We start from the raw sequence: 22,252 nt of genomic DNA, 5'->3' as shown, positions 1-22,252 counted from the left end.
AAATATTTTTTAATTGATGTCTAGTTATTTATTAATGGCTTTAACAAATAAAACAAAGGTGGTATGTGCAGCCATTTATTGTGGCTTATCAAAGCTGTTTCTCACACAGATTGCTAAAAAACAAACAAAAAAAACATATTGAGTGCTTCATTTTCTGAATTAATAATACTGTATGTGATGCAGATTCCCATAAAAAATAGGCTGAATATTTCATTTGACAAAAGGAATCCATTTTTTACTAAAGGAAATGTGATGAAAGGACCATGTTACCCATCTTTGAGCAAGAATTTTTCAAGTGCTCTATGCTGAACAAGCTTCTACCTCTGTAATTTTATGTTGCCTTATAAAAAGTAAGCAGTTTAGTAATCAAAAACTTTATATGACATTTCATAGATAAACAATTTCAGTGTACATGTTAATGCCTTTAGCTGCATTCCTTGAATATTTACCTGTATTACTTGAAATGAGCTACAGAAGCAGTGGTTTCTTTCTGAGCTTTTTTAATTCATTAGAAGTTAAATATTTCTAAAGTGTTGATTTTTTTCTTTTCCCTCTAGGCCTATGTGAGTGAAAAGCATGAATCCAATAAGGTCATAGCATTTGAGAGAGCAGGTCTTATTTTTATTTTCAACTTCCATCCATACCAAAGTTATGTGGACTACAGAGTGGGTATTGAAACTCCAGGAAAATATCCTTTTCTTTACTGTTCTGTTTGTGAGGAAAATTTCAGAAATTGAAAGCTGATTTTATGTCTTTTTTCCTAATATGAATTCAAACTGTAGTTAAAAGGTAAGAAATCAATTATTTGTCAGCAATAGAATATTGTTTTCATTCTTTATGTACAGAAAAAAAAATCTATAAATTTGTCGTCTTCATAAGAGATAATTTTGTAGGAATCAAAAGTAAAAAAAATGCAATTTAAAGACTTGTGAATCTGTTTTTTTGGAATTCTGTTGAGTAATGAAAGAACAAGTAACTCCCACTTCTTAAATACATGACAGAAAGCCACCACAGTGGGATGATGCTGCATAGTCACACAGGAAAGTGCATTAGTGCAAACCTTTATCAGAAGTTTGTATTTGTACATTTGTACTTTAAAACTGTGTGGGCTGAGAATGTGCTCTTAGATCAGCTGAGCAGTAAATGATGACTCAAGTAATTGACTGGTTTTGTATTTGTGTCCAAATTCTGGGGGAGTTTTAGTTGCCCAAATTCAGTTTCTTTCAAGTCCTTTTGTCAAACACAGCCTAGTGTGTGACTCTGTACTGTGTCAGTTTAAAGCTCTGCAGTTCCAGTTTTAGCCTACTTTTTATTTATCAGCCATTCAGGATGATTCCATGTTTCAGTTGCTTTAGTTCAATAATGGAATTTCCTGTCCTGAGCATCCCAGAGCTGCACACCTCTGTGGGAGGGGAAGCTCACCAGAGAAGAGTAAGGAGCTACTTGATATGCAGAGGAATTTTCTTATCCATTTTCTTTAAATACTTTTGTGTTGGCTAAGGTTTCTTCCTAGCTCTCCTCCTGCAATTAGAACCATGATTTTTATGTACAGTTTTTTAATGGAAACTTTTTACCTAAGACTTCAATAAAGTTTGTTCTATTATTAGGACATGTGGTAACGTGATATTAAATTTTCAGAACAATTTCTGCACTTGAAAAGGAATTATTTATGATCCCTTTGAAACTTAGATTTGAAGAGGAAGTACCTAAAAGCAAAAGTTTGTTGCTAGTCTGTTTGTTTCTTTTAATAAATTGTGGATTTTTAATTTGATAGCCTTTGCTGTTATAAACCGGAAGAGACAAATTGCAATAATATATTGATCAAATGGTTTTTAATTGACATTTTTCTGAATTATATTGGGAATGAAATGGGATGATCCTTTCAATACTTAGGTTTAAGTTTGTTTTGTGCATTGAACTAGATGAATGAGTGCATCTAACACATCATTGAATTGGTCTTTATTAAATGGATGGCTTTGGTCTATCCATGTATTGTAGTGATACATATTTCTAAGCTGTTTTTATATACAGCTTCTCAGATATGTTACCAGGTATGTTGAAAGGTACAGAGTCTCCTGCCTGGCCTGCATTTTTGTAGGCAGTCCTCTGTTCTGAACTCACTGGAAACATCATTCTTCTTTCAACTGTTCTGTATTGGCATTGCAACCCCAATTCTACCTTTATAAGAAAAGTTGTAGTCAATAGACATTACAGTCCTGCTGGTCCCACCAGGTTTGGAAAGTCTTTCTGTAGACATTCAGCTAGTCAATGTCTGTATGAAAAGTCACAGTCAGTTTATGGTCAGTTTTTCCTTCCTCCTTATACTTCAGTCTTCTCTCTTGGCTTATTTTCTTTGACATTGGGTGGCTCTGTTCTATGATTTATTCTTGTAAGATATTGTGCTTTGGTGTGAGGTATTCAAGGAATGAGACCTTAATTTTATATGTGAGCATGGGAGTCTGTGAGTGTTGAGCAGTATGAATTGCTGCTAGCTTATCTGTATTTTGACATTTCATGTTGTCATATAGTGCTCAAGCAGAAAAAAAGTCATAGGAAAGAGTGCTTTCTTTGTTTTTACATATTGCTATTTCTGCATAGCATGTATCAAAGCAGAGTGATTGAATGTCACAGTGGCATGAATTTAGGGTTCATAAGGACATGCAGGCTCATCTTCTCTCTCTGGTGACGAGTTACAGGACCTGAGGGGATGGTATGAAGCTGTGTCTGGTTTAGATTAGATACTAGGAAAAAGTTTTTTACCCAGAGGGTGGTTGGGCGCTGGAACAGGCTCCCCAGGGCAGTGGTCACAACACCAAATGTGACAGAGATCAGGAGCATTTGGACAGTGCTTTCAGGCACCTATGATTCTTGGGGCTGTCCTGTGCTGGCCCAGGAGATGGACTTGGATCCTAATGGCTCTCTTCCAGCTCAGGATGTTCTATGATTTTAAGCCAGAGTCATCCATAAGCAAATAGCCTGATTTGACCTGAAGAATCACAAATATTGCCATCAAAATGCTGCAAAAGTATACTTTTTTTTTAAATCCCCACATTAATTCAGCCTCTCTGACATTTACAATGTGCTTCTAGAGCTTCTAATGAGCAAGTAAGGTCATTTAAATGAGTCACTGGCATGTGATTGCTGAAGGCAAAGACGCCCCTTTGAAGTGCTGTTGTGTAACTGTCCCTGCCTGGTAGAATTCTGGCAGGCTGAGACAAAGGACTTAATTTAGGATCAGTCAAATGCTAAATTCCATCAAGGTAGTTGATACTTAAGGTTAATAGGTGTGAATAAGAAATACAGCATACTAATGTGGGAATGCCTCTTTGATCTGCATGGGAGAAGAAGCAGGTTAGCAGCGCTGTGTGTCCATGTAAGTATCAGAGTGGCATATCCTATTGCCCAATTTCTGAGTCATTATGTGAAGGAAAAGGAAAAACATTTCTGTGCTTATGCTGGAATTTTATTTCATAAATTATGCTCTTTCAGAAGCCTTTTCATGAGAAAGGCAGCTAGAACTAACAAATTATTTCTGCCTAATTTGCTTCAGTTTGGAGGTAGATGAGCAATCAACATCTAGGTCAGCTGTCTCTAGTTTTCTGATTGTAGATAAAACTTTGACTGTTAATGGAGAAACCATTCATATAGTTCCAACTTTATGTTTTCAGTACTGCCTAGGCCTCCTGTGGAATAGTGCTTGGATTCCAAGGCCAGTCTGAAGGGAAAATTCAGTATGGAAACCTTCTTTCCTCTATAAAAAAGGAACATGGCTGAAGGGTGGAAAAAGAACATGAAAGGGACTTAAAGATTTCAGAAATTACTCCTTTTCCTGCCTTGAGATTCCACACTTGATTTTGTTAAATAATTTTTCCCCTGTGTTGGAAGTCTCGTTAAAATTAAGCTATATGTGTGCAAATCCCCCACCATCTTTTTTAACAAGATTTGTTATCTTGGCTCAAAAGTGAATCTGCATTTTATATTTATAATCACCAACCAATATGGATTGACATATCTGTAAATTTGCATGTGGTTTAAACAAAAATCATATTTGGCAGAAGTGAAAAGGGACAGTACCCCTCTCCCTCTCAGTACTTGTGCATGTGTTGAATGCTTAAATGACTTCACCTGTCATTGAAATATCCTGAGCTGAATTTTATCAGGCCAAGGTGTTTGGTTTCATAACAAAATTTAGCCAAATACTCTCCATATGCTTTTTGTCACTCATAGGTTGAATCCTTAGTCTTCAGAATTAGCAGTGTGTGGAGAGGAGCAAAAGTGGTGCCCTTTATCTTGAAATTATGCTAGTTTTTTCATTGAAATTCAAGAATAATGAAAAGCAAAATGACCTAACCACTTAAGACTCTATCAGCCCCACAAGCACTACTTGGTTTCTTTCATCAGCAGTAAGTGTTGGAACAAAATACAAATTATCCTATTTTATGATTTGCATTTACTTTGCAAATGTGTCACTAAACATGCAGAAAATTAAATTTAAAAACTGTGTTAAAATATGTATTTCAAAACATTATAAAAGCATAATGATTTAGTAATTAATGTGGCAGATAATGTGTCATTTTTTTTCCATTTTCAGCTCTATCTATACAAGGGTTCATTGCTTTTGCTGCTCTCCTCCCTTATAGTGGGTGGAAAATTTAGCTGGAGCAACAAACTACAGGAATCAGGCTTTTTTTTTTTCCAGTGAGAATACAGGCCAGTATTTCAAACACTGTCACAGAAACAAAACAGACCTCACTGCAAAAAAAAAATATATATATATATATATATATATATACTTCTATTAAATTGCACATCTGTTGTTTAATGTTTTTGTGAAAGTAATCTTTAGAAAACTAGATGCTTGTAAAATTCTGAAATGTGAAAACTGTCTTTTTTGTGAGGCTTTAAGTTGGAAGGTAAATGCACATGTTTACCAAGCATGTTTATTTTCCCTGACAAATACCTGATCAATGAAGATTTTAAAATTTTTTTGTGACCCCATTTTTCAGGATCTGGTTAACAGTATTTCCACAAAATGTATTGTATATGTGTGAAGACATGGTGATATTAACTGCAGTAGTACTCTCTGGCAACACAGACATAATTTTATAAATTGTTTTTAAAACACCATAGCCATAACAATGGCATTTGCTGTATATAGTTTTGAGGGATTCATTAAACATGTCAGGGCTTTCAACAAGATTGGTAATTTATTAAATTTAATGTATAGTGCAGATCACTGAAGCAAGGTGTGAAATGATGGAGGCATTCTCCTGCCATGTTAATAAAATAGGTAGTGGAATAACATCAGACATTGCTGCTTCTGAAAGGACACTGAAGAGAGTGACTGGATCTTGTACTTTGTGGCTTTGCATATTGTACATGACAACAAATGAATGGTAATTAGATCATGTTTATGAAAGAAAGGAGGGGGAGAGGTGTGTGGTGTGCACATGAAAAACTTTGAGGGCTAAAGCTGCCCTCTTTTTTAAGGAAAGACAGCAAACATGAAGATTTTCCTGGAGAATGTGGTGATCTTTGGGCACCTGCCCTGTAGAACTCAACAACTAACTTGGCAGTTTCAGACCATCTCTCATTTTGCTGCAAACACTTGTGGGGAAGGGATTAGTTCCCATTTGTGATTTGGGAGCTAATTGACAATTTTCCTGTTTTCTTATGGGCATTTACTTTTCTTCATTGCAATCTTCTAGACTGAAGTGTCTCAGAGTAAATATGTGGTTACTTTTGTGTGGTGTCACGCTTCAGCCTTCCTTGTCACCAGACATTTCAGTCAGTAAGGCAGGTGGTTGGGGAATTTCCCACCTCATCTGGTGGAGTTGTGTAAAGAGACTTGAGAACAATTCTGTTTATACCACAATTCTTCAGGTTTTGAGCAGTTTTCAAAAGGTTGACCAAACACAGAAGCCTAAGAAGAGTTGAAGAACCACTGAGTTTTTTGAAAGAGTGTTGCTTCACTCATCCCTAATCCTAATAAATACAAGCTCTAGGAAAGTAAGATTCTTCCACTGCTTAGAATAGAGGAAGCAGGTTGTGGATTGTAGAGCATTGTTATTTTCCTCTCTCTTTTGGATGATGGGGAGTGGAGATTGCTTTTTGTTCTAACTTCAGGAGTGAAAAAGATGCTTTAATTATGTCCAATCAAGAAAATACAAGGTACTGAAATAATAAAAAAAAAATTATTTCTGGTTGTTCCAAATAAGAAGAAGTTGGCTTTGAGTATGAGTTAGCTCTTCATTTCCCCATTTATTTTCTTATTTTTTCTGACTTTATTGTTTCAACTTTATTTTGTCTTCTATTTTTTGCTAAATCTGTTTGAATCCTTTTAAGTATCTACTTAAAATACTTTAGGTATTCCAACTCATTGCTACACTTCGTTAAATAACTCACCCCATTTTAACAACTTCAGTCGGAATATTTGTCTCTTAAAAAGCCTTCTCTTACAATATATTCTTTCTTTTGTTCCTCTGTGCTAGAATAATTCCAGCTCTTTTCCAGAAGACTCTCAGAGGAGTTGTGGGGTTTCCTTCTGTAAAATTACCTGCTTTCCTGATTGACACTTGATCAGATTCTGACAGACTGTAAAATATTGCTAAATACCAATTGATTTTGATGGTCACAATTATGTTACTTCTTAAATGCAATTCAAATGCTTTTTTTTGTTTAGTGGTACATTTTTAGTCTAGTTCATCACCTGAAGTGCTGTGTGTATCTGCTGTAATGCTATAAACTTATCATTTGTGGCAGATTGCAGAAGAGACTGGGAGGTACTTGCTTTAAGAGGAGTCACTACGCTAAAATTAAATTTTCAGGACGGAACGTCATATGAATTCTATATGTTCTATATGTTTTTCTTCTATTTTCTTAGATTTTATTATGGTTTTTGCTTTATGTTGAATATATCGGCATGCTTCCATTACTGCATTATTCAGTTACCAATTCTTCTAGATTTTTTCATTTGATTTCTTTTCTGTTTGAGGGGTAATTGGCATAGTTCCTTAACAAGTTGCCTTCAAGTATAAAATCCTTCTGGATTCTGATGCTGGAGAATATGGAGGGCATCAAAGGCTGGACCACAATACAGAGTACTTCTCTGAGGAATATCCTCACAATTATCGACCTAATTCAATTATGGTAAGTAAATTGTTTGGGGGTTTGTTTCTTTGTTTTAATTTTACTTTCATCTCTGTAAGTTTTGTAATTCTTTGGACAAATATGGAGTCTCTTCTAGTATTTGGGGGAAAGGGGGTATTTTAAATTTATTTTCTGAAATTAACCTTTGTCTAAATACAGTATAGATAACATTATGATTTGATTGTAACCCATATTTTGATTGTAACCCATAATACTAACTAATTTTTCTTTTTCAACCTTACATTCATATTTCCCTGTACTTTTGCAGTGTCTGGTACACAGTGTTTCTTGCCAACATGCACGAAAACCTGCTAATATGCTTTTGAGCTACTATCCTTAATATTATAATTTGCTTTATTTTCACTTTGAGAAACTACATCTTCATGCTTGCGTTGTTTAAAGCTCTGCAGAAACTGAGTCTTCCTTTGCTGTCTTAAAATCATGTGCCTAACTATACAAACAAGAATTAGAGTCAATCATGTGTTTGTCAATTGTCTTTTTCCTCCTCAGTTTACCGAAAAACTTTGCAAAATGGAACAGAGTTTTTCTGTTCACATCCAGAATTTCAAGGATTTCCAGTGTTAAAGTGATATCAATAATGGATAAAGAGTTTCCCACAAATCACCTGAGATGAACTGGGAGACATATCCTTGCATGCAATTTCTGTTAGCTGAGGTGGTCACTAATAAAACTCTACCTTTCTTAATTGCTCTTGAAATCGGAATCTTCATAATTAGCAATTTTAAAATGTTATTTTCCCTATTTTTTATGTATGTATATGTGTATATGTGCACATATTTCCCATTCTTTCTGTATTCATTCACATATGTGTATATGCTCATAACCACAAGAAAATAAGATTCAGAAAGGCTGGGAATTAAGTGTTCACAGAAAAAATCACTTATATTGCCGGGTAGATTTTTATACCTAAAACATTTATGTGGGTGAAGGGTGTGTTTCTCTATGCACAGGTATATTGGTACATATAGTGAACACCTGCAAATAATTTACTTTTGTAACCTTAAGGGCCTGCAAAAAATGGAGCATCTGCACTAATTTTTGTGGGCCACTCCCCTTCCATGGCTGAACAGAACATGAATTTCTAGTGTTACATCTTAGCTTTTCTCATTATATGTAAACTCCTGAGAATTTTTGTCACTTCTAACCTCTGTCTCTCTTTCTTTCGTTGTATCCAGAGTATTGGCATTTCATTTGCATGATTTAAAATATTTTCCTTATATGAAAAAATTTTGTGCTTTCATTGTGCTTGGTGTAAAGGATCTTAGGAATGGGTTTTGGGGTTTTTTTTTAAGACTCTGCATGTGACAGTGCCTTCATAGTGTGGGTAAGTATTTGTGCTAATTTGAAATGAAAGGTCTGAGATCTTATTCCTGAAGGTTATGTAGCAAATTATTGCTTCCAGAGTTCTTGCTTCGTGAGCCCAATTCAAATACATTGCCTGATTGATTGGAGAGCATCTTAATTATCTATCACTAACTTAACTTTTGCAAGCCAATTAACTGTGATTCGGAATGTATATTTCACACTTAGTCCATTAGATGGTGAGTGCAAACCTTCCAAGCCAGAAACAAACGTGGCAGAAGGTGAAGCTGCAGTTTTATTAGGAGTATGTGGAAGATAAGGCATGTGGCAAACACAGCAGCAAATGCACTTTTGCTCCATAAGCTGTGGCATGGCAATGGCATCTCTAGGTCAGAAAGAAACCCAGGTAAACTTTCTCTTGTGTCCTTCTGCCACCCAATTCACAGAGCAGCTCCAGCCAACCCCCCAGAGGATGCCAGTTGCACCAAATAAAGGTAAAGTACCAGTGAAAGGACACCGAGTAAAAGTGATCAAGGGAATAAAGCTGGAAAACCTAAATTCAGCAAGTAGGTCTTCATGTAAGAGCAAACAAAAGTTACAATAAATGCTATTTTGCAGTAGAACAAAGCTGTTTTCTTTCAAATAGCAACTTATATCCAGGTTATTGGGTAATTTGTCCTGCTTAGGAGTTTCTTTAGTCTTAATTGCAGTTTCTAAAATCCAATTCAAAAGTCTTCCCACCAAATTTCTTTTCAAATAAAATGCCACCTCAATAAACTCATTCAAGTTCTTTTCCTGTTGTTTAATAATTATTCCTGTTAATGACAATTCATAATATATGAGAGTTTCTTGTTTCAAAAATTTAATTTCTCCTCCACTACAAACTTCGAAGAAGTAATTTTTTAATGAGAGGTGCGCCTCCCTTTCAACAGCTTGAAACAGTCAGTACTCTCAGGAAAAACACAGAGAAATTTTAGTTGTGTGGGTAAACAATGTCAGCAAAACATGCCCAGAGGGTTGTGACAAAATGAAATCACATGCAATAATTCTGCTTCTCAAGTCAGGCTTAAATAGCACACAAATGTATTACAAAAATAGAAGATTAAATGTGACGTGATTCATTCTAAAAAATCACCTAATAAAATAAATATTCAAGGTGGCATATCAAAATGAGAAGAAGGGAGATGTGAAATTCCTGGAGCAAAGAATCCTGGAAGAAGATGAAGCTTTGTAAGCCCCGCTGAGCATTTCACTGTACAATTTTCAGGCTTGTTTAGTAAAGCTCTTAGAGGGCCAGAATTCAAAATCATCAGACACACCTTGAAAACTCCATAAAAAATGCACAGAAATGCCTTTTGTAATATGACTTATCTAAATAATTGTACTAATTTTTCCATTTCACTGCTTTTTCTCTAATGTATTGTTAACAAATATATGAAATGTACATAACATTCCACGTAATCAAACTTTCTAATAGCAAGCTGTGAGTCATTTGTCACTGTAAGAATATTCTTTTTACCACAGCTTCATTTCTGTTTGCAACTCCACTCTGGTATTCTCATCCTAGTATTTTTGGAGGTATGTTTTATAAAAACTGTGCTTTTTCAGACAGTTTTATAAACCTTTAGTCTTGCTTATGTCTCATCATCTCTTTGCAAGATGTAAACTAAGTGCTGCACATGCATTTCAATCCCTGCCAGATTTTAGTGCCCCTTTATGGATTAATTTATTTGTGGGTACCTAACTTGGCTTTTGTGGTTGGATGTGAAACTTTGATTTGGGGCAGGGGGAAGAAAAAGTATAATTTTTTAATAGTGCATCCCTCAAAATATCTTGTTGGTCTTTTCTAAGGTATCCAACCCAATTGAATTTTGCTGTAGGAAAGAACTAGCTATCAATAAGTGTCCTAGTAAATTGTACCACACCAAAATTTGGATTTATATGAAAATGGAGGGGTTATACTTTGCTACTTCATGCACCAGCAGAAACTGAGTAATGAGCAGGCTAAGTAGAATATTGCAGAGGATGTTGTGTCACTGGAAAATTAGTATATGATTTATTGTGAAACATAATTGCTTAACATATTTCGACTTTTATAGATTTACTTTTTCACTTTTGTGGTTCATTCCAATTAGTTAAAAAATAAATAGATGTCAGATTATTCCTTTTCCCCTGTCCCCTGTACTGTCTTTTTTCTGTTTCTGTATTTTTGGCATTCAGTGATAAAATCTTTTCACATTAAATTAAAATGAAATTATAGAGTTTATTTTAAGAATATCCTTATTACAGGCTTGAGTTTTTACCCTTGACCTTAATGTATATTATTCAGTGTCAAAGTGCAACTTCCTGCTTCCTTAAGTCTGTGGACAAATTAAAATATTCCCATAGATGGAAGTGATCTAAAAGCTTTTAGTGACCTTAGGTTTGAAAATACTAATTTAAATAACTTTTATGATAAGGATTTATGTATTGAATTTTAAGGGACTGATGTAATCTTTAACTGTTTTCTCTCCTGACATGCACAGATATACAAATTAAATTAAAGAATGTTTGTAGTTAGAAACTTAAATGTTCAAACTAGGTGAATCAGTCAGAATTTAAGGCCACAAAGGTTTTTTTATTTTTATCTCTTGATGATTAAGACTTCTAAATTAATTTGTTCATCTTCATTGATTGTTTGATTTCTTAAAACCCCCAGCAAATGTAATGTAAAGTTACTCTCTTAGTAATTTTGTTTCATCCTATCTTTGTCTTCAGTGTACTTGTTTTTCAGGGGGTTTTGCTGTCTTTTTTAAAATACTTTTTCTCAACCTAAAAAAGAGTGCAGAAGATAATAGAGGAGAAATTTTGAGACACACTGTGCAGTATCTGGACTTCCTTTGCATAAATGAAGCAAGACAGTCTAAGAAATTATTTTCTGCATATTCATGCTGTATAGCTGTAAATTGAAAAACAAATTGGAAGGCAGAACTTCATATTATTTTAAGCACATCTACTTTGTCATGTGCAAAATCTACCAAAATAAAAACCAAAATGTGTGAGGTTTTGTATAATAAATTATAGTCTGAAAGGAAGTGCTATCATCTATTTTATTTTTTGATGGTTAATTATATTCTCAGAATAGGGTCCATGTGTGACAATGAGTGGTGATACAGGGACAGGAGATTGTCTAAAGCCCTCATTTTAATTAAAAGTTTGGGATAATGTTGGCATAGGCTCTTGTGACATTGCCTTCTGCATCTACCAGCTGCAATATGTGCTACTGAGTAGTTTTCTGCAGTGCCTGATCTAGCTCTGAGTTCTAGTAATTCTCCCATCTGTTACAAAATGACCTTGAAATTATTTTTAGGGCTTGGTGTTTTCCAATCCTGAAAGTCAGAGGAAGAGTAGTTCATTGCAGTTCCAGCCAATTTTGGTTGTGCTTGCACCTGGTACTGAATTAGTCTGACAGATCTGAAAGTAAAAATTGTCATTTGTAGAACCTCTTGCTTGTGGGTTTTTAGATGCATTTGGAGATTGCTGTATATTTTAGTCCTCTCCTGAAAAATATAAGGTGATTTCTGCCTATAGCTGCTGCTGTTCACAGGTGCTTCCCACATGTGGTATTCCTGTATTCTTATTACTCTTTAAAAGTTTTCTGGATATTCACAGGAAAAAAAAAAAAAAAAAAAAGTATAAGGAGTAAGAATTTGGCTGAAAACGTCCTGGCCAGTAGTAGTACCAGTTGGTTTTGTCCTGTTTGTGAGATAGCCAGCATGAATAGACTATGATCTTGATAGATAGTTGGTGGGAAAGAGGTTGATTATAAAAAAAAATTTTTTTGTTTGTTTGTTTGTTTGTTTTTTTTGTCTTTTTACTAGAGATATGTTTTAGTGGCAGAAGCCTTGATCTGTGTGGGACTTGGCTAGTTTCACACAGTGCAGCTGCCTCACACCGACATGCAGTATAAAAAGGTCAAAAGTGCCAACAAAATCCCATTTTGTATTTGAATTATGAACAAGATTCCCCACCATCCTCTCTGTTAGCACATCTGCCAGTGAAGTAACAGCAGTTACTCCATCCCTGCCAAACTAAGAATAAAAAGACTTTCAGAGATATTTTATGAGTAAACTTTTGAAAGTTAACTTTGTCAAAAACTGTCTCTGCAGCTGGGTCATCCTGTCTCAAACAGATTGGATGTTTTCCAATCCCCATGTTACATTCACCTGTCAGAAAAGGCCTCATGAGACTTCCTGTGAGTGTTTTTAGGTGTCTTCTTGATTTCCTAAAATAGTGGAGTTGGTGTGAACCTTAGGGGGCTTGAGGTTGTAAGTTAACAATTGGTATAGAGAGCAGAGGGACAATTCACTGAGATGCTGAGTAACCTCAGAGCTCACCCTGCTTGGAGTTTCGGTCTCCTAAGGTCCTTCCCAACATGGGTGAGCCTGGAGGGGAGGAAGTGGCTGGAAAGGGTTTTCAAGAGGAGCAGAAAGCTTGGAACAGACTCAGAGGGTGACTTGGTTGATGATAGTCAAGGTGTGCATTAGCTATGAATAAATTCTCTTTAGTGTTCTGTTCTTTGGTTTTCATTTCTGTCCATGTTCATCAAGTGAGCCTTGGGAAATGGTGAAGGAAACATGGATGGGATAAAACTTGTGATCAGAAAAGCATGTTAAAAGAATAGAGATCAGTAGAACTGATTGAAAATGTATAATTCAGTAACAGGATATGAAAGAATAAACTTCTGAGACATCTTCCTAGGGTATGGAAAAAGTAAAATAATACATATCTCTGGTAGTGTTTTTCACTGATGAATACCTAGTACAGGAAACCCTGTAATGGTTTTAATCAGGAAGCCTCTGTGTACTTTTAGTATACTTGTCTATTTATAGATAGATACATATTTCAGACTGTATACTATATATGTATAATGAAGAAGGGCAAGAAGGTGATTCTGGAAATCTGCTGATAAGAAAAAAAAAGGCAAGTCCCTTGACAAAGGGAAGATTCAAAATTTTGATGGATAATATGGACAATACAGGAGTATTCCGTGCCTTTTATATTTTTTCCAAGGGCGAAGTCTGCTTTCAGACCCTTTTTGTGTGATGGTGCACTCTGAAAATAAAGTAGGAGAGCAATAGGTTAAAGAGGCTGTATATAAGTGGGGTACACCCAGAGGCTTGGATGATTTCAGTGATGTGATTGGTGATTATTGTCTGAGAAAAATCATAGTGGTCAGGGAAAATTTCTGACAGCTGAACCAAGGCTGAAAAGGAAGGCTGAGGAGTCTGTAGGGCTATTCCAGAAGACAAGAACCACCTCCTCAGCTCCTGTTGGAAATCCGTGTCCAAGCAAGTGGGTTCCATGAGATGGGTCAGTCAGAAAGCCAGCCTGGATTTAGCAAAGTCAGAGCTGGCATTGTCAGCCTGATTGCTTTCTTGATGAAATGGCTCAAGCTGTGTGCCAAGGTTGCTCCAGTCAGTTCTGTAAGACTTTCAGCCTTGTCTCCTGCTGCATTCCTGCCTAGGAGCTGAGGACCTACAGGGCTGGATAAGGTTGTTAAGTGGGTTAAAAACTGGCTTGGCCACTGCCATTTCAGCAATCAGAGGCTCTGTGTGCAGCTCTTGGCTGGTATCAAGGAGAGTCTTAGGAATTGTGAGGGAGCTGATCCTGTTTGGAGTCTGGAGAAGTGAGCAACATGATGAGACAGAGCACAGCTGTAGATGACACTGGAGTGAATCACTCATCAATTGAATGTTCAAGTCCAATCCAGATACATCTAGAGCTAAGGATTATCCATACATTTATGTCTTTGAAAGTGCCTGGACTTAAACATGCAATAAAATGCTTGCATTTCAGCTTATCCTGGAGCAATGGATTCCTGACTTCTTTAATAAGTCTCCCTTAATGGCACATTGAAGCATATGCTTGGAGCACAGTTGACTTGGTGCAATGGCTTGAAACAGTCAGTACACTCAGGAAAAATATAGAGAAAATAAATTTAAGTTAAGGGGGATATGTTACTATAAGAGTGGTAATTCAGGTGAGATGTGCTAAAAGAAAAGGAATAATACTGGAGTGAAAAGGCTGAGGAAATGTTTTGGTCCAGACTGTCAAGAGGAGGAGTGGAGGTGAGAAATCTGGGCTGAAAATCCTGCTGGGATCCTGGGCAGATAATCTTCTAGTTTTCACCTTATCTCAGGAAAGTCAAGTGATCTTTCCAATCTCACTGTCGCATTTTTTTTTCCTCAGTCCATCACACAATGTTCTGAGTTCTGTCTAGTTAAACAAATAATAAAGCCAGAGCACAGAATGCAGTATTTCTGGAAATATTGTTGGGCTGGGGAAAAGAAATAATACCTATATATTTGCAATGAGAAGTATCTAATAGTTGTGTAGTATTTTTCCTTTTAAAAAAAATTGTACACTAGTGGAATTAATAATTTGTGATCTTATTTGTAATTATTAATATGTTTAATCATTAAATGATACTTTTTCATTGTTAATTCCTTAATTGTTGCTTTTTCTAGCAAATAGCCTCGGAGGTGGTTACAAGATTAATGAAATAAGATTAGGCTTCTTGGTAAATCATAGAAAAGTCACATGTGGCACTATGTGGCCATATGTGACTTTTCTATGATTTATCAAGAAGCCCACCAAGATAAAAAAACTCTAAAAAGTATGTTTAATTTCCCTAGGTAAGGAAGAAACAAGTGACTAAAGTAATAAGCTGGCATATACAGCTCTTTCCATTGGTAAATGGAAAACATATCTGTCATTAGTTTAAATACAGTCATCTGCACGTGTTCTAAAATTCTGCTTAAACCAGTTTTAAAATTCTGGTCGTCAATGAAGTGGTTGGAGTTGGATGATCCCCAGTGCTCTCAGATTCTCAGCTGATGTAAATTGACTTTAAAGGAATTGGGCTAATTTACTCCTCCTAGGATCTGACACATTATTGACCAAAATATAATTGAGAATTGCTGTGTCCTACATTAACATAAATTTTTTTCTTCCCCATAACTGAAGTAACATTTTACAAATTCTTTCTTAGAAAACTTATTTCTGTTTGTTTCTTCTCCCTTCTCACTTCATCATCCAAACCCAGAGCACTGAATTTCTCAGTACACAACTTCAAAATCTCTCCTTTATCTATGTGTTTTGAGGTAGTTGACTTCATTAAGTATTTCCTCTCCTGCACCAGTTTATAGAAGCTATTTATCACTGAAACCTTAGGGGAAATCATTATGCTCACTGCCTTTCAAGAAGCATTGGACACTGCTCTGTCTGATTCAATGAAGATCAGCTGTTCTTTTCCTTTTTTCTCCTTTTCCTAAAGCTCTTTGCTTTATTGCTTTATTCTGTTTTGAAAACAATGAAAGCCTTTTGTGCCATCAGGCTCTTGTTAGCAGATAACACAGATGAAATTGCAGAATATTAGACATTCCACAGGGATGAAGGATAGTCTAAAAGAGGACGTTGTCAGAATGAAGCCAATAATCTTCAATCTTGTGTTACCTTTTATAATTGCATTTTTATTGACTTGTTCAGAAAACACATTCATAGACCTGACAATTGATGGAGTACCGTGTATCAAGGTAATTGGTAGATACCACATATCAGTCTTGTTTTCTGATTGTGACTCTGCTCAGCTTGGAAGGAATGTCATGTAAAATACATTGCCACAAGCTCTTTTGTGATCTATTAGGAGTCTTTTGATTATATGTGTTTGGGTATTTTTGTGGTATTCAGGGAAAAAAGGGAAGAACAATGGCATCATTGAAATTGTTAATTTTGATTCCGTCCACTTTTGAGAGTGAGTTTTATTGTTCAGCCACTGACATTCCATAGGTGCCAAGAGTGTGAAGAATATGCTTCTGTATCATATTGCTAGTATTTACCTGTATGAAATGACATCACAGGCCTTGAGACAACTTTAATTCACAGCAAAAGAGAGTTGCAAAACTTTGTCATTTATCACTGACCGGTCTGTTTACCCAGATGTTCTCAGGTTTTTGAAACTGGTCATTGTAAGTCATAGGAGGCCCTCTCCTGGTAGCCACCTAAAATATATCATGACAAAAGGAAAAATAGAAAAGAGATTGTAATCAGGCTGCCTTTAAAATTTTTGTGTTGTGTAATTCCAATGCTAGGGACTAAGCAGTCAAAAATTATTCTTTAAATATGGTATTTAAACCCACAACAGTGCCTAAATGAGATATTTTTGACAGTTAAAACGCAGGGTTTTTTCCACATGCTATTGTTTAGAAGTTACATCCTGTAAGGTTCCTGGGTTTTTCAGCTGTTCCTGTTCTTGTCATGTTTTTCCTAGGTGTACATTCCAAGCAGAGTTGCTCTTGTGCTTCACACCACGGACATCCCAAAGTGAAGTTCTCTGTAACCACCACCGAAGAAGCAAGTCACAAAGAAGTGCTGATACACTGTACTAGTACTAAGTATAACAAAACTTGCTCTAAGGAGGCTTTCTGAGGCTGAGTATAGTAATATTAGGTGTTTAAAATGTAAGGTTAATATTCACATGTAATTGCAGAGCTCTTGACTTGCTAGACCCTCTTTTGAGGAAGCTTTACAAAGAGGCAGAAAGGAAGACGTTGGGTTTGTAGTTCTAGTAGTACAAAATTACACTTAACGGTGTTGCAAAGCAGCAGGTGTTCTCAATTAAATTGTTGTTTACAGAATTTTATCAGGAATTATAAGAGTGATCCTGATTCAAAGTTTGTAATTTCTTGAATTCAAATATTCATATGTATTAATGCTTCTTACTAAAAGTAAGTAGTTTGCTTAAATAAAACAGAAGTTTTTGGCTAAAAGGCAGCCTTAACGGTTTGTGGGACCTAATTTGAGGCTCCTCTTCCTCAGTGAAGTCTAACATGGAATTAGAAATGCTCATCCAAATGGATGAGAAGGTCCTCTGAGAGTCTTGCACTTTGCCATGTTTTATTTAATTACAAATGCACAGAAGTGCTGGGCAGCAAAACAAGCAGGCTGATTGAGTGGGGGCCTGCTGATGCTATTGTGTGTGCTGGTTATCTGCTCTCACCCAATCACTTAGGCTGAACATCTCACTTGCTACAGATGGACAAAAATGACACAGCTATTTTATTTAGATCACTAAAATGTTCAGTGAGAACGTATGTTTTGATCTTAACGCAATAATACCACACTGGAAGAGGTATTTAAAGTGTAGTTCTTCCCACTGCATTTATTTCACTGACATCAGGACCTTGCAATACTGATTTCACCACTTCCAGAAGCTGCCTTTCAGCTTGGAACATGATGATGTTCTTGCACTTTTATAACTTTTGAAACATTGCTTCTCGTGAAGAAGCAGTCTCAAAATTCAGTGATCAAACTAAGGTGGTTTTTTTGATTAAAATTAAGATAGTTAATTATTGGAGTGCTGCTAAGATAATTCAAGTGAGTTCCTTCACAAGCTACAACTTTTTTGTAAAGAGTAAGATTTTGTATATTTGAAAATGTATTGCAGAGTATTCTGGAAAATTAATACCAAATTAACGAGACATGCTTTATTTTGTTCCATTTATTTAAAAACATATTTGAATTGGTTCTGAAATGAATGTCTTTTGTACCAATCTGAATTTTCTAACTTTTAAAGTAGCCAAAGAGGAAGATGTCCGTGACCATTTCCAAGTCATAATTTTACCCAGTTTCCTTTGTGAACCATTGTGTAAACTACTGAATAGTTGGTGCCAACACTGACAAGCTATTCACAGTTCTTGGAATGCTTACTTGTGGCTTACTTCTTAAGCAAAATAAGGGATGGGATAATGCAGCATGATGGAAAACAGTCTTTTGCAGAATTCACACTGACAGGGCTTTGTGAACATCCCCAGTCTGATATGTTCTGTGTGGCAGAGAATGTTATATTGCAGTTGAGTACCATAGGATCATGCTTCATTTTCCTCTACAGCAGTTTGATCATTGTTTGGTTGTGAGCTAATAAAAAGCATTCCTGTTACGCTATGACTTTAAATAAAATATACTGAACTGTTTTAGCAACTGGAACTGATTATCTTTTTTTTTTTTTTCCCAGATTGTTTTCCTTTTCATAAAATTACTTCTAATACATGTTATATTTACACTGTATTGATCTAATATGTTTTATAGGGTGGTTTTTGGTTTTTTGGGGTTTTTTTGGGGGTTTTTTTTGTTTTTTTTGTTTTTTAACTTGCACCAGTTTCAGGTTTCAAAATGTAATGGCAAGCGTCTGTGTCAAACCTTTTTTCAAGAGAAGGAATAAATGTATGATGTGAAGTACAAACTGTAAAATCACATGCAAAATAAACTCTGAGGAGGAGAAAACAAATGCATATATGGTTTCATTCCTTGCATTGTAAAATGATTTTACAGCAGTCTTAACACTGAAAGACAGGTTAGATTTTGCTCCATCCTAAAATCAGGGACTTGTCTTAGTCAGAAGCATTCATAATGAGATTGATAGAATATTTGACCTATGCATATTTTCTTTAACATAATGATAGATTAATAAAAGTGAGCCACAAAATTTGCAAAGTGAGCATGTAAACACAGAAAGCATAATAATTAGGGCTTTTGGAGCCCACCTCTGCATTTTAATGGTGAGTGTGCTACTGCCTGTCTTGCAAGACTGGGAAATTTTCCCTTTCAACACCCATGGAAAGCCAATTTCTTCCTCCTGCTCTTTGAATATTGATGGATTATGAAGAGAAATTCAGCTTTCACCTTCATTCTAGTAACACTGCAGCCAAGGCGAGTCCTGTACTGAGGATGCCACCATGGCTGGTTGAAGCCTGGCATATTCTGAGAAGCAGATGAGCTCCAGAGCCTTTTTGCTTGGCCACACCTCAAATCAGCACTCCTCAGCTCTGTCAGGGAAGTAAACAAAGTGGTCTGTGGTGATCGTCCCAGGGCACAAAGCTCTCCACAGATATTCAGACAAAATGAAGGATAAACTCTTTAAAGATGACCTCTTAGTCTACAGGAGTGATAAGGATTTATATTCCAAGGTTTGGAAACACAGACTTCCCCGTCACCTGGGAATTCTTGCTATCCCTAGCCCCAGAAGTTGTTCCTCGATGGTTTCTGTAACACATCATGAAAACTCAAGCTCACCCTCACCTGCCAATTTATCTAAAGAGTCAGGCTGACCTTCCCTCTGTCTTGCACTGTATGTGTGATAGGTTCTTTACACTTAATAATTCAAGTTACTCTCCAGACCAGGTGGTTATTGTGATAACAGGCAGGCATCCACTACACTGGTGTGTTCTATGAGCAGTGAGTTTTAATTTCCCCACTGTTTTCTCCTCCTCCCACAACTCAAGCTTTATTGTCCTGAGATTTTTTTTGAAGATGAAGATTGGAGTCATTATTTAAAATTGGTGAGTACTTCTGGAAAACAAATTTAATTGGAAAAAACTCTTTGAGCTTTCTGGATTTTTTTTTTCCTATGAAGTTTTTCTTGCTCATTTTATTTGATTTAGTAAAGAATTTTCTAATCATGTGCTCTGAAGGACAGGAATGTGGTGCTGGTAATATTCTGCCAAAAGGAGAGCAATTGTGTGAGCAGTAAGATACCAGATAAGCAATTGTGTGGTACTTGCAGATGCTGCAAGGTGATATTTTTATGTATTAATCTGTCAGTCACAATTCTGTTTTCAAATTATGTTTTAAGCATCTTGAAGTAGTTTTAGATTCCTCATTTTTTTCATGACTCCAGGTTCTTAACAGCCCGTTAATGGTTAAAGGAAGAACTTCCTGTCTGAGTTTCATTTCTCAGATCTTAAAAGTAGCTCAATAGTTAAGTAGTAAAGAGTGAAGATTAAGTGAATGGACAGAAGAAATTGTTTCCTTTACCTTAAATAAATGTGTACATTCTCTTCAGGATATATTAAGGTGTATGGTTTGCCTGTCTTCTGCTTTGTAATTTCATTTTCTAGGAATTCAAGTATTTTATCACTGACTGATGTTTCCAAATAGGGCATATGGACATTGTTGAACTACCTCCACAGAGATGAAGCAGTGTTTTACATATTTTCATGTATTTTACCTTAGCTGGGGTCCCAGTTCCATAAGAATCAGCCTATAAGTGGTATCTTTTTAACAAATTGGAAGGGTTTTGCCAAGGAGGACTCTGCACATGTGTGTGTTTCCACACCTCATAGTTTATGGTGCAAGTGTTTTGAAAGTGTTGAGACTGAAATTTGCTGTGATGGAGAGCTGTTGCTTATGCCAATCTTTAACTCTATTTGGTTTTCCAGATTATCTAGAGTTGCTTTCAAATTTTAGAGGAGAGAAGCAGTGTCTTTCTGAAAGTTTCACAAGCATTTAAGAAAAAAAAAGGATATCCAAAACTTTGGGTCATGTTTGCCTTCATATAGAGAGAAAAGTTTTGGGTTTTTTTCTTCATGGACTGTTTCCTTTAAGTCGGCTTTTTCAGTTTTTGATTTATAAGTGAAAATAAGCTGCAGTAGTAGTGATGGGCTGACATATAACTGCTCTTCTTAAAAATAATTATATCAATTGTTGGATAAAAATAACTCCAGTTGAATGCATTAAAAATCTTCTGCTTATGGAAAGGTAGAAACAAAAGCTAATGATGACTCATTAGATGAGACAAATTATATTTTTCATGCCTGTGAGTACAATATGTACCCTGTAAATATAAATAAGTCTTGGCTATTCATGGTAAATTAAAGCCTAAATTACATTAGGACAAAACATTAGAATTTGTAGTATTGAAGAAATCAGTCTGAGCTTAGCTGATGGTTTTGCATATTTACAAAGCTATTTTGAACACTGAAAAAAAATCTAAGTGTTTAATTGAAATAGGTCTGAAAACTGTCTTAGAAAGTTAAGATAAAGACAATAATTTCTCAGTATTAGGAGAGTATTAAAGTTGATGCAGCACTAATCATCCATGCCATTTGACTCCACGTCAAATTAACTTCAAATTTTCCATATTGTTAAAAGCCAGGAGCAAACTTTCTCAACTTGCTTGTGTCTTCTGACTGTGCCTCAGAGATGACAATTTAAATGTATGGAACAAGGACAGTCTGTAATTGAATATTGAGTGCATTAAATTCCCATCATTCTGTCTTTGCTGGAGGTAGGAGGTTTATGACAGAACAGATAAGAGTGCATTTAGGGAGACGTGTGTCTGCAAACACTGAAGAATCCAAGCTGCCAGTGCTGCAATGGGTGTCCTGGTTAAATCCCAGGCAGCAGCCAAGCCTGAGGCAGCCACTTGCCCACTGCCCACCAGAGGGATCAGGGAGAAAATCAGGAGAGTAAAAGCTGGAAAACTCATGGGTTGAGCTTAATAGGGAAAGCAAAAGCTGTGCACACAAGCAGAACAAACCAGGACATTCATTCCCTGCTTCCCATGGTTGGGCAGGTGTTCAGCCATCTCCCGGAGATCAGGACCCCATCACACACAGCAGTGATCTGGGATGACAAATGGCATCACTCCAAATATTCCCCCTTCTTGCTTCTACCTTACACAGTGAGCAGGATGTCCCTTTGGGCTGTTTGTGTCACCTGTCCTGGCTGTGTCTCCTCCCAGCCTCCCAGGCACCCCCAGCTCCCTCACCAGTGTGGCTGGATGAGAAACAGAAAAAGCCTTGGCCCTTTGTAAGGCCTGCTCAGCAATAATGAAAACCATCTCTGTATTATCAGCACAAATCCAAAACACAGCCCATACCAGCCACTGTGAAGAAATCTAACTCTACCCCAGCCAAGCCCAGCACAGCAGGACCTGGGGGCAAGCACCCAGCTATCCTGG

General features: G+C 36.3%; 1 protein-coding gene across 7 annotated transcripts in view; it reads left to right on the top strand.

Moving 5' to 3' along the window:
- The window catches only part of GBE1 (1,4-alpha-glucan branching enzyme 1), a 143,727-nt gene extending 125,229 nt beyond the window's left edge, over positions 1-18,498 (top strand). For 5 of the 7 annotated variants that reach the window (XM_072923430.1, XM_072923438.1, XM_030262981.4 and 2 more), the window contains exons 14-17: positions 558-688; positions 7,032-7,149; positions 8,919-8,966; positions 16,784-18,498. In XM_072923430.1, coding sequence (XP_072779531.1) covers positions 558-688; positions 7,032-7,149; positions 8,919-8,966; positions 16,784-16,840 — 354 coding nt within the window. In that variant the 3' untranslated portion in view covers positions 16,841-18,498. The other 2 variants (XM_030262995.4, XR_012053545.1) reach the window with 2 other exon arrangements.
- Positions 18,499-22,252: the final 3,754 nt, after the last annotated feature.

The sequence above is a fragment of the Taeniopygia guttata genome, chromosome 1 (assembly GCF_048771995.1).
Source record: "Taeniopygia guttata chromosome 1, bTaeGut7.mat, whole genome shotgun sequence".
Taxonomy (NCBI): Eukaryota; Metazoa; Chordata; class Aves; order Passeriformes; family Estrildidae; genus Taeniopygia; species Taeniopygia guttata.
The sequence above is the reverse complement of the archived record's forward strand: the minus strand, read 5'-3'. Positions and strand labels throughout refer to the sequence as shown.